The sequence below is a fragment of the Diabrotica virgifera genome, chromosome 5, assembly GCF_917563875.1.
Source record: "Diabrotica virgifera virgifera chromosome 5, PGI_DIABVI_V3a".
In the NCBI taxonomy this organism is placed as follows: Eukaryota; Metazoa; Arthropoda; class Insecta; order Coleoptera; family Chrysomelidae; genus Diabrotica; species Diabrotica virgifera.
Window position 1 is genome coordinate 74,881,688 of NC_065447.1, and position 14,091 is coordinate 74,895,778.

At 33.0% G+C, this 14,091-nt stretch overlaps 1 protein-coding gene across 2 annotated transcripts in view; it reads left to right on the plus strand.

The window, feature by feature from the left end:
• LOC114326677 (erythroid differentiation-related factor 1) overlaps positions 1-4,150 on the plus strand; it is an 86,170-nt gene extending 82,020 nt beyond the window's left edge. For both annotated transcript variants that reach the window (XM_050650145.1, XM_050650146.1), the window contains one exon: positions 3,661-4,150. In XM_050650145.1, the coding sequence (XP_050506102.1) occupies positions 3,661-4,070 (410 nt within the window). In that variant the 3' untranslated portion in view covers positions 4,071-4,150. The remainder of the gene's footprint in view (positions 1-3,660) is intronic.
• Positions 4,151-14,091: the final 9,941 nt, after the last annotated feature.

A 14,091-nucleotide genomic window follows, 5' to 3' on the forward strand; every position in this document is an offset into this window, starting at 1 on the left:
CCTGGAGTATTAGGCCAGGGTAATAAGACAAAAATATACCCTGTTCGTGACACTCGAGCAGCCAGGGTACTGAAGCGTTTTTTCGACAGGTAATACCTATAAGAGCAAATTGTAACTATTTCCTGCGTAGGATCTGGCGGCCATTTTTATTTATAAACAATTAACTGTCAAAAAATGGCATTTTTCCCTTTTTTTTCAAATCAATGGAAAACAGTGAAATTTATGACTTTTTTAGTACAAATATCTTTGAGATTATGGAAAAAGCTTTAAAATGACATATTACAAAGATTGATATACTCATTTATTGTTCATATAATTGCGAAAAAAGGTCGGAATTGCAAAAAAAATTATTTTCGCAATAACTGCTGTAAAAATTAGTGTACAGGTTTGAAATTTTTGTCAAACGAGAGTTCTTTGGTGCTTAATATGTTATAAAAATTTCAAAGCGATTCATTCAATTGTTTAAATTTTATTCAAATTGTTTATCCCAGAGAGCATTTTTTTTGCAATAACATAAGTCAGAAAAAAATGACGTTAGAACCATTCCACAGGTGTCAAATGAAAGAGCATGAGCTTATTTTCAACTTGGTTTAAAGAAAGCAAATAAAAAATGCATTTATTAGTAATACATAATTATGCAAAATTATCGTAAATCTTTCCTTATAAAGTTTTTGAATAACTTTTTCCAAAAATTTAACTTTTTTACCCTGTTTTAAGTGCACAACTACCAAGTAATGTTATTTATATCATAATTGATAAAAAATTGTAATAAATATACAGTATGTCCCTGTAAGTTGTATTCATATGGAAAACTTTTTTATTATTAATTTTACAAAAAAAAGTTATTCTTCATAAAAAGCTCTGCATGGTCCAAAACCTAAGATTCAACCATCAGATATAAAATTTTGTGAATATTATACGAGGTATGTCAAAAAGTTTGAATTTCACTCAAGAGTAAAGTAGCTTTATTTCTCACAATATTGAAATTTGCTATTATGAAAAGTTGTTTGGAATTAAAAAGTATATTCTAGTACGCATTTAGATCCTTCTAATTAAAAAATTTTTTTTTTGATAAATTATGGATAACTAACATTATTTTCAGTTATTTTAATTCAGATAACTCTTTTATTATTAATTTTACGAAAAAAACTGATTCTTAATAAAAAGTTCTGCATCGTCTAAAACCTAAAATACAACTACCACATATCAAATATTATTAATTTTATACGAGGTATGTCCAAAAATATGAATTTCGCTCAAGAGTAAAATACGTTTATTTTTCACAATATCGAAAATTGTTATTATGAAAAGTTATTTAGAATTAAAAACTATGTTTCAGTATGTAATTACATCCTTCTAATTGAAATATTTTGACTATAAAGATACTTTACTTTTGATCTAAATTTATCGTTTTTGACATACCTCGTATAAAATTGATAAAATTTGATATAAGATGGTTGTATTTTAGGTTTTAGACCATCCAGAACTTTTTATTAAGAATCACTTTTTTTCGTAAAATTAATAATAAAAGAGTTATCAGAATTGAAATAACTGAAAATAATGTTATCCATAATTTTTCATTTTTTTTTTTCAATTAGAGGGATGTAATTGCATATTAGAATATAGTTTTTAATTCCAAACAACTTTTCATAATAGCAATTTTCAATATTGTGAAAAATAAAGCTACTTTACTCTTGAGTGAAATTCAAACTTATTGATATACCTCGTATAACATGCATAAAGTTTTATATCTGATGGTTGAATCTTAGGTTTTGGACCATGCAGAGCTTTTTATGAAGTATAACTTTTTTTCGTAAAACTAATAATAAAAAAGTTTTCCATATGGATACAACTTACAGGGACATACTGTATATAATTTCTTATATAACAAAATAAAAAGTTTATAAGGAAAGATTTACGATACTTTTGCATAATTATTTATTACTAATAAATGCATTTTTTATTCGCTTTTTTTAAAATAAGTTGAAAATATAGCTCATGCTCTTTCATTTGACACCTGTCGAATGGTTCTAACGTCATTTTTTTCTGACTTATGTTCACAAACCATACATACTTATAGACGTTTCACGACCATCTTAATCTTTCGGATCGAATTAACGCCATCTCTTGATTGGAATGGGAACTAAATTGACAAATTTTAGTTATGTGAGAATTTCAAATTATAAATTTTGCGGTATCTTTGATGAAATTTCGCAGGAAATTAAAACAACAGAAAGCAATGTTTTATTCCATATTTTACTGAAAACTTCAAATATTCCAATTGGTTTTCAAAATGCTAAACACTACTGCTGTGTCACGTGAAAGCACTGATGTGTATCGAGTTGAATGAAAATTTTTGAAAGAATCTTGTACATAGGATGATTGTTTAGATACATATTACCTTATAATCTTTTACAAACTTCCAAAAATATATAGGTTCGAAATGTTGATGACAGACTTGTCCATTGGAATAAACTGTTTCAGGATCTATTATATATTATATTGTTTTTTTTAATGTGGAGAAACACAACACGGGATGATCAATGTAAACTAAAAATTCTACTCATAAATATGGAGAGGTTAATACACTTATTAAAATTGTGATTAAATCTAATTTAAAACGTAACACCACTATAATAGAATAATTAAGCCACAAACTGTAAAATAAAAAGTAAATACCAAATTAATTTAATTGTCAACTGTCAATTGTTAAATATGACAAGAGAATTGACTGACAGCGACATCTCTGGATTGGAATGGTAACTAATTTGCTGTCTTGACCTTGACAATTTATGTGAAACGTCTATGAGTATGTATGGTTTGTGCTTATGTTATTGCAAAAAAAAATGCTCTCTGGGATAAACAATTTGAATAAAATTTAAACAATTGAATAAATTGCTTTGAAATTTTTATCACATATTAAGCACCAAAGAACCCTTTTATGACAAAAATTTCAAAGCTGTACACTAATTTTTACAATAGATATTGCAAAATTAATTTTTTTTGCAATTCCGACCTTTTTTTGCAATTATATTAACAATAAATGAGCATATCAGACTTTGTAATACGTCATTTTAAAGCTTTTTCCATAATCTCAAAGATATTTGTACTAAAAAATCCATAAGTTTCACTGTTTTCGATTGATTTGAAAAAAAAAAGGGAAAAATGCCATTTTTTGACAGTTAATTGTTTATAAATAAAAATGGCCGCCAGATCCTACGCAGGAAATAGTTACAATTTGCTCTTATAGGTATTACCTGTCGAAAAAACGCTTCAGTACCCTGGCTGCTCGAGTGTCATTGAAAAAACCTTATTACCCTGGACTATATATGTATTGTGTATAAGATTTTAGGGGATTTTTCTCCGACTCCTTTACTCTGCTGTTGTTAGTATATTCTTGTTGTTGACTTCTTCTTTTAGTCTTGACAACCAAAGCCTGCTACATTCTGCTGATGGGTTTGCTACACATTTTTTCTCGTTGAGTAGGATGAGGGCTGCTTCTTTGACTTTTCTCCCTTTCATGTCTGTTTCTTTCATGATTATTAATGCATCTTCCCATTTTATTATGTTCCAATTTTCATCAATGTACCATTTGAAAAATTTTTAAAAAGAATAACTTAACATAGAATTTAATTAACTTACGAATTTTTTATGTTTTAGCAACGAGTGCTTTACACACCAAAATCAAACATCTTCAGCATTGTCTGGAAATAGTCCTAGAGTTGGAAGAAATGATAGATCTGATCATAAATAAGAAAGTGGAAATTCAAGAAGTAACCGAGGAAGAAAAGACTGATAGAGAAAACAGTTTTAAATCTTGTTATTCACTGTTGAAGCTTGTAGCTACACGTTTGCAGCACGTTTTGAAACTCTTAGTGAAATATTGCCTTACGAAACCACCTCCCAACAAAGACTGCGAAAAACTGTCGGAACTGTATAAGAAATGTTATAAAATTACCTTTGATTTGAAAGACAATTTGAGCTATCCGGATCTTCTACGAGAATTAGCAAAAGTTTTATTAAGTATTAAGTGTGAGTGTGAACAATATAATAATAAATCGAATGCGTAAATACCGTTTTTAAAGTTTTTAAAGTGTTACTTATTAAAGAGTTTTTCATTATCACTGTGATAAATACAAGTTTTAAAGTTTGTATGAGTTTTAATCAACATTCGTAACATTACCAAAAAAATCCAATTCCTCATAATATAATGCGATGATTGTCGAATATTAATCTTGATGTCTCAAGTCCTTAAAACTTTTTTCAGAATCATCCATAGGTACACAAATTTACAAGAAGTGTGAGTTCCAGTATGCGAATACTCTTACAAGAGCATCGAGTTTAGAAATAGCTATTTGTATAACAAGGGAGGAAAGTGCTACTTTTCCTCCCGAGAATGAAGTTTACTGCCCGACGCGTAGCGGAGGGCAGTAATCATTCAAGGGAGGAAAAGGCACTTTACTCCCATGTTATACATATGGTTTTTCCACCTTCCTCAAATTAATAACAAGTTATTTTTCATTTTTAATTAATTTATTTATGTAACTAACCAACAAAATTTATTAAAATTAAAACTAACAATTAGGTACATCATATCTGTCAACTGTCAAATATAAGTCAAATTAATAATGTAAACATTGTTAAATCAAAATAACAATTTTACTGTTTTTTACCATTCTGACAAATACAGGGTGTTTTATAAATAAACGTTAAAATATATAGATACTTACGTAATAGAAAATAGATATTGTACAGGGCGACAATAAGTTATATTTCATGAATGAAATACCATGACGTCACTTTTACTTTTCCTCCCTAGGGAGGAAAAGTACAACTTTGCTCCCTACAATCAGGTCCGGAAAAGTATACTTTCGGTAGAGGTAGGTGGAAATAGCTATTTGTATAACAAGGGAGGAAAGTGCTACTTTTCCTCCCGAGAATGAAGTTTACTGCCCGACACGTAGCGGAGGGCAGTAATCATTCAAGGGAGGAAAAGGCACTTTACTCCCATGTTATACATATGGTTTTTCCAACTTCCTCAAATAACAAGTAATTTTTTCATTTTTACTTAATTTATTTATGTAACTAACCAACAAAATGTATTAGAACTAAGGTACAATATATCTGTCAACTGTCAAATATAAGTCAAATTATTAATGTAAACATTGTTAAATCAAAATAACAATTTTACTGTTTTTTACCATTCTGCAAAATACAGGATGTTTTATAAATAAACGTTAAAATGTATGGATACTTACGTAATAGAAAATAGATATTGTACAGGGCGTCAATAAGTTATATTTCATGAATGAAATACCATGACGTCACTTTTACTTTTCCTCCCTAGGGAGTATACTTTCGGTAGAGCTAGGTGGAAATAGCTATTTGTATAACAAGGGAGGAAAGTGCTACTTTTCCTCCCGAGAATGAAGTTTACTGCCCGACACGTAGCGGAGGGCAGTAATCATTCAAGGGAGGAAAAGGCACTTTACTCCCATGTTATACATATGGTTTTTCCAACTTCCTCAAATAACAAGTAATTTTTTCATTTTTACTTAATTTATTTATGTAACTAACCAACAAAATGTATTAGAACTAAGGTACAATATATCTGTCAACTGTCAAATATAAGTCAAATTATTAATGTAAACATTGTTAAATCAAAATAACAATTTTACTGTTTTTTACCATTCTGCAAAATACAGGATGTTTTATAAATAAACGTTAAAATGTATGGATACTTACGTAATAGAAAATAGATATTGTACAGGGCGTCAATAAGTTATATTTCATGAATGAAATACCATGACGTCACTTTTACTTTTCCTCCCTAGGGAGTATACTTTCGGTAGAGCTAGGTGGAAATAGCTATTTGTATAACAAGGGAGGAAAGTGCTACTTTTCCTCCCGAGAATGAAGTTTACTGCCCGACGCGTAGCGGAGGGCAGTAATCATTCAAGGGAGGAAAAGGCACTTTACTCCCATGTTATACATATGGTTTTTCCACCTTCCTCAAATAACAAGCCATTTTTTCATTTTTACTTAATTTATTTATGTAACTAACCAACAAAATTTATTAGAACTAAAACTAACAAGTAGGTATAATATAACTGTCAACTGTCAAATCTAAGTCAAATTATTAATGTAAACATTGTTAAATCAGATTAACAATTTACTGTTTTTTACCATTCTGCAAAATACAGAGTGTTTTTAAATAAACGTTAAAATGTATAGATACTTACGTAATAGAAAATAGATATTGTACAGGGGGTCAATAAGTTATATTTCATGAATGAAATAGCATGACGTCACTTTTATTTTTCCTCCCTAGGGAGGAAAAGTACAACTTTGCTCCCTACAATCAGGTCCGGAAAAGTATACTTTCGGTAGAGGTAGGTGGAAATAGCTATTTGTATAACAAGGGAGGAAAGTGCTACTTTTCCTCCCGAGAATGAAGTTTACTGCCCGACGCGTAGCGGAGGGCAGTAATCATTCAAGGGAGGAAAAGGCACTTTACTCCCATGTTATACATATGGTTTTTCCACCTTCCTCAAATAACAAGTCATCTTTTCATTTTTACCTAATTTATTTATGTAACTAACCAACAAAATTTATTAGAACTAAAACTAACAAGTAGGTACAATATAACTGTCAACTGTCAAAAATATAAGTCAAATTATTAATGTAAACATTGTTAAATCAGAATAACAATTTACTGTTTTTTACCATTCTGCAAAATACAGAGTGTTTTTAAATAAACGTTAAAATGTATAGATACTTACGTAATAGAAAATAGATATTGTACAGGGCGTCAATAAGTTATATTTCATGAATGAAATACCATGACGTCACTTTTACTTTTCCTCCCGAGGGAGGAAAAATATTTTCCTCCCTAGGGAGGAAAAGTACATCTTTGCTCCCTACAATCAGGTCCGGAAAAGTATACTTTCGGTAGAGGTAGGTGGAAAAAATATTTACGTATGCTTTATAGATTTAGACCAAAATCACATCAAAGAGTGTCAATATATATCGGAAAGAATTGTCACAGCAAAAATTAGAATGGAAAAGGACGACCTGGACATCATCGGAGTATACGGCCCAGAAAATAACAAGCCTCAAACAACAAGGGAAATCTTTTATGACGAATTACAACAAGTAGTAGATCAAGTTAGAGGGAAGATGATAATACTGGGGGATTTTAACGCTCGAATAGGTAACCAAGTAATACCCGGAATTAAGCAAAAACACAATGAAAATGTTAAAAACGAAAATGGAGAACTGATGATAAACTTCTGCACAAATATCGAACTTAGAATAAACAACACATTTTTTCACCACAAAGAACAATACAAATATACATTCAATAACACCCGTGGACAAAGATCTATGATAGATTATGTTGTAACCAACAGAGATATACATCCATCAAAAATAATCGACGTAAGATGCCTCAACTCAGCAGATGTAGGTAGCGACCATAGCCTAATATTATTATATAGGAATCATTATGAAATATTTCACACCTAAGAGGGCAGCACCAACACAAACAAAAATCAAAGTCGAACATATGGAATACTTATACAGGAAAAGAATATCAGAGAAGATTGCTGAGAATGGAATATTAGAAAACGATAACATCGATGAAAGCTGGCAAAAACTCAAAAATAACATAATCGACGCTGCAACAGAATCACTTGGAGAGAGAAAAGTAATGAATACTCACATATTAAAGAAGAAAACCCCGTGGTTTAGAGAGGAAGTTAAGATAAAATGCGAAGAAAAGAAGAAAGCCTTTTTACAATACAGAACAAAACAAACACAACAGGCATACAACCACTACAAACGAATCAGAAACGAAACGAATACTTTAGTGAGGCAAATAAAAAGGGAGCACTGGCAGAGTTTCTCAAAACAGATGGAACACGACTTCTACGGAACACAAAAAGAAGTATGGAGAATGATCAGAGGGCAAAGAAAGGAGATGAACGAATTAATAAAAGCGAAACACATTCAGAAGGAATCATGTGCAGACTACTTCCGATCTCTATTTGCTAAAGGCGACGATAATGAACCACCAACACCTGAAGTTACAACAAACGAAGAAATAAACATCGAGGAGGGAGAGATAAAGGAAGCATTAAGAAAATTAAAAAATAGAAAATCTCCAGGAGAGGACAGAATATCGAACGAATTCCTAAAGTACGGAGGACAAGATCTAACTAAACAACTATTAAAACTAATACAAAAAATAATAGAACAAAACAGATTACCACAAGAATGGAAATCAAGCATCCTAATACATCTCTTTTCAAATTAGACCCGGAGAATTACAGAGGGATATAACTCATTAAACACAACATTAAAATTAACAACAAAAGTGATAACAAACAAAGTGAATGAAATTATAACATTAGCAGAAGAACAACAAGGTTTTAGACCGGGAAGGTCATGCACTGACGCTATATTTATAATGAGGCAAAAATCGTTGGAATACAACAAACCGGCATATTTATGTTTCGTGGACCTTAAGAAAGCATTTGACAGGGTCACATTAAATGACGTTATCCACTTGTTATACTCGAGAGAGCAGGTACCTCTGGGAATAATTAAAACGATAGAAAACATCTACCGTTTCTAACACAATAATCCGTAATACCGTTTCATCTAACACAATAAAAGTAAAAGTGGAAGATGAACTAACTGACCCAATTGAAGCTGGCAATGGGATATGACAGGGGGATTCCTTGAGTCCTTTATTGTTCAACCTGATCATGGACGAAATAATAAAAAAAGTAAGAACTAAAAAAGGATAGCAAATGGGAGAAAAACAACTTAAAATAATCTGCTATGCGGACGATGCAATACTAATCTCTCAAAGTGAAGATGATTTACAACGTATGCTGCACCAATTCAACATAATCGCCAGAAAATTTAACATGTTAATTTCCTCAAAAAAGACAAAGTGCATGGTTATAACAGCAGATCCAATAAGATGTAAATTGGAGCTGGAAGGTCAGATAATAGAACAAGTGATGGAGTTTAAATACCTAGGCATCACACTATCTAGCTACGGAAGGCTCGAAACAGAAGTGGAAGATTAAGTGAATAGAGCAAACAGAGCCACGGGTTGCCTGAATGACACAATATGGAGAAAAAATATCGGAAGAGAAATGAAAGGCAGAATTTACAAAACAGTCATCAGACCAATAATGACATACGCGGCAGAAACACGACCCGACACAGAGAGGACAAAAAGATTGCTCGAAACAGCGGAGATGAAAACCCTTCGAAAAATCGATGGTAAGACTCTATGGGACAGAGCTAGAAGTACATATATACGACGGAGATGCAAGGTGGATAACATTAATAACTGGGTAAGAAACAGAAGAATAGAATGGAATGACCACCTAAGCCGAATGACAACAAATAGGGTTATCAGGACAGCGAGAGACGGTTTCCCAATAGGAAGACGATTAGTGGGAAGACAACGAAAACGATGGAACGACAAACTTACTAGAGGCACATTGAAAAAACAGACAGAGTCATGTCTATATAAAAAGAAGAAGAAGAGCTTTATAGATTTCGAAAAAGCATTTGATAGAGTACCACATACATTACTAGTTCGATGCTTGGACTTAGTTGGTCTGAACACGTACGACATTAGATACTCAAAAATCTTTACTGCAATCAGACCGCTTGTATAGGACTTTTCATTCACAGTCATTTGTTTCGAGCTTGTGTCATGTGTCACATAATATTAATATATCTACGTCATACGTCTTTGGTTTGTATGTACCAAAGACGTATGACGTAGATACATTAATATTATGTGACACATGACAGAAACTGGAAACAAATGACAATCGATGAAAAGCCCTATTAAATTGGATCAAGAAGTTTTAGTTAAAGTTTCTATTAAGCGTGGTGTCAGACAGGGATGTGTTATGTCACCGACATTGTTCAATGCCTACATCGAACCAATTTTTGAGGAAGCGTTAAATAATCGCCGCGAAGGTGTTAAAATCGGTGGAGAAATTATTAATAACATCAGATGCGCAGATGACACCGTCATAATGGCAGAGAGTCTAGAAGACCTTCAAACGGTCGGTAGTAGCTTCTAAAGATGGTGGTCGGAGAAATTAATATCTAATATTCAGTACTAAAATTAGATAACAAAACCCTGAAAAGGATGGAACCCTTTAGATATCTGGGTAGCTGGATTGACTACAGGGTTGAAAGTGATTCTACCAGAATAGAACTTGCACGAGAAAGCTTTATTAGCTGACTAGTTCTGTATTGTGCAGTAGAAATCTGTCATTGGAACAGCATGGAAACAGTCGATCGGTGGTCTATCTATCTCTTTTAACCAAGCGATCCCGCGCATGTGACAGACAAAGATGACTGCACCACTCAATCCTACGTCGACGTTACACCTCGATGCATTGAGTGGCATATGACTAGCCCGGTCTATCCTTAACATTTCTCTGCATAGGCTACGGCCAGCAAGCGACAATTTACAGCGATGTAAGAGCAGTAAAATGAAGCGCGAAAAATGGGTCCTATCCTACGTTGCTGCTCGATATTTTACAGCTCAGTCTGGCCATCCACTACACTCACCGTGGAACCCATTTTTCGCGCTTCATTTTACTGGTCTTACAGCGCTTTAAAATATCGCTTGTCTGGCCGTAGCCTAACTCCGTTTTGTTCTATGGATGTAAAACCTGGACAACAAAAATTAAAAATCTCAGAATCCCGTGGACAGCACACATATATAACCAAGGTGTGCTGGAGACCATGCACAAAGAACGAGAATTGATCAACATCATAAAAATGAGAAAGGATCAATACTCCGGTCATATAATGAGAGGACCTAAATATCGCTTACTCCGTTTGATCATTCAGGGCAGAATCAGGAAAACGCTGGGTTGGAATAAAACAACTGCCCTGGCTGCGTAACATTAGACAATGGATAGGTCGAACGGTCGAGGAATTGTTTCATACCGAGAAACATTTCATCAGCGTGTTAATACGACAATAACCAACGCTTGAAAACAAGCACGGCACACAAAGAAGAAGTGAGTTCCAGATGAGTGACACTGAATTCGTATTTCGAAACGGATTGAGAACACGAGAAGCTTTCTTTTGCCTTAAATGTGTTAACACAACGATTCAGAGACATGACTGTAGATGTGTATGCATGTTTTATTCTTCGTCTTCTTTTAATAGAGCTATGTCCTATTTTATATTACAATCTCTGCTACGATTCGGAGCTCTAGCTCTCGTATCATCGTTTTTGGGTCTTCCTGTAGGTCGCTTGGTGTTACGCTTCTGTGTCTTCGCCATAAGTTCAGGGTCCATCCGATCTACGTGTGGTCTCTCCACATGCATCGTAGTGCTCTTGTCTATCTCACTACGTCTTAGAACGCCTAGCTCTCTCAATGGATGCATGTTTTATTGATTATCGAAAAGCATTTGACTGTGTTAGCCATAAAAAGATGATCGTACTTGTAAGAACAACTGGAATTGACAAACAAGACCTCCGAGACAAGATCTCGGAACTATCCCAATCAGCAACAATTGAAATACAGCACACAACATCCGAAGATATACAAATCCGACGAGGAGTGCGACAGGGTTGCATCTTATCACCGCTATTATTTAATCTGTATTCGGAGTCTATATTCAGAGAGGTATTGGACGAGGTCCAAGGTGGAATCAAGATTAACGTAACCAGCATAGACAACATCAGGTACGCATCAGGTGATATCGTCCTAATAGCAAGCGACGCAAAAAATCTATAAAATATAATAAATGGGTTAGTTCGTCATAGCGAAATGATTTTTTTACGCCTAAAATATTTCCAAAACTAAAATTTTATTATTTTCAAAGACAACAATAAACGTACATTTTGTATGCGTCGGAACAACTAATAGAACAAGTAACTTCCATAAAATATTTGGGAGCAAATGTCAATAGCCAGTGTAACCAAAAAAAAAAGAAAGAAATCCTATCAAGAATTGAACAAGCGAGGAAACATGAAAACATTTTTTACAAGATCAGACCTTAGTCTGGAGCCGCTCAGAATCCGAATGAGCAGTTGACCGTTGCTTTTCTTGCATTTTTTAACTCCATCAGTTTCTTCCACTTTTCTCCTCCTGCTATTCTCCCCTCGAGTTTGATCCCTTTATTTTTCTCTCCCCTTTTCTGGTTTCTCCCTCACTCCGCTATTTTCTCTTCCGTCTTTATTATTTTTCTTTATCCTTCTCATCTTTCTTCAGTCCAGTGGCAAGTTGATAGAAAAATATATCTTGTTAAGGAATTTCTTGTCAGTTATAATTTTATTCATCATTACATCACTAAACTATAATCTACGGTCGTAGTCATCTTCAGCTAATTCTTGCAACAACTGAATTTCGTAGGGTTTAAATGAATTCTTATGTAATACATGCAAGACTGAAGAATAAACACATCATAATGTATTTGTGCAGCTCTGCGCGAGGATGTATGTGGATCTACATCGAAACTCTACATTAAATCTAATTTAATTATAACAATTTTTTGTCTACTGTTAGAATGCCATCTCTTACTCGTCTAGTTTTTTCAAAGCGCTTTACAATTTTAGTACCGTAACCTCACGAATAACAGAATGGTTTGGGGAAGTATCGTTGAACAAGTTGGCTATTTCACTATAAGATCTTTTTCTATCACCGTAGCCCCTCAGCATTACAACCGTAATTCGGTCTTTTTCATTAAAACCATATTTATTGTAGAGCTTTTAAAAACAAACATTTTTTAGTTATTACTATACTTAAACAAATACTTTAGTTATTAATACAATTTATTTTCCAAACATCTAATTACTTCTTTTTATACCAGAGTTCTATGTACCTGTTTATCCATTGGTCCTTTTTATGTTAAGTTTTCTAAGATCTTTTTCTCTGTGGTTGTAAATGTTTTACACTTTATATGCTGTCACTTGTCTTATGTTGTAGGGGAGAGTTGAACAAAACCGGATAGAAGTTGAAAAAATCGTCGTATTTGAAATAATTTTGTAGTTTTTATAGATACTTCTTTAGTTTCATTTGGCATTTCGATATTTCCAAAAAATATTTTTTTACTATCTGTAGGAATAAAAGTTTCAAAGTACCCGGTTTTACCACATCGGTTTCCTAAAACCGGGTACATACCTACCTAAAAAATATGTGGGGTTCGATTGTTTTCAAATAAATTTAGGTTTTAATAGATGTATGAACGGGAAAAATACAAACAAGCAATGGTTGAGATTCGTTTTAATGATGCTCTTAGGAACAAAAATCACAAAATAAATGAATCGTCATTTTCGTCGCAGCCACTGCAAGCCTCATGGGGCCACATATTTAAAAACTTTATCCAACCTTCTTTCGATTTAGAGTTTAAAAATAGATAGCTGCAATAGATGCAGGCCTCATCCAAATCATCCTCTTCTGAAAAATCTGAATCTTCTTTAACTCCTTTAGAAACTGCTTTTCCTTTTAAAATAGACTCTTTGAAATTTCCATTATCTTTCATATTTTTCTTCTTTACATATTTTCACTTTAAAATTTTGTTCTTAAGTTCCTCTTCTAGTTCAGCTTTATAGGGTGAAGAAGTCAGCACTCCTGCTTTATCTCTCTTTCTCTTATTACTTGCTGGGTTTCTTGTCGTTTTTGTAATCTTAAATATTTCTTTGGGCGAGACCGAAGAATTCCAACTTGCTACTGGAGATGAACCAGGAGATAAAGGAGTTGACACTTTCATGACCGTGTATGTAGATTCTGGAGATCGCGATTTTTTTGAAATACTTTCAGTGGAAAGTTTATTTAATTTTATTACTGTAAGAGTACTAGAACGACTTTGATGTTCTACTTGGGATATACCTTCAGGTTCATTTCTGATCATAATTTCTGTTCTAGTTGTATTTTTTTCCGGATAGTGAATTACAAAAAAAGAAGAAGTCCCCACATCAAAATTTGACTCCCCACAACTATGTGTAGTAGTTCTTCTCTATTTAATAGAGAAGAACTACTACACATAGTTGAAGACTTCTATCAACAACTATACACAAGCCAAAGA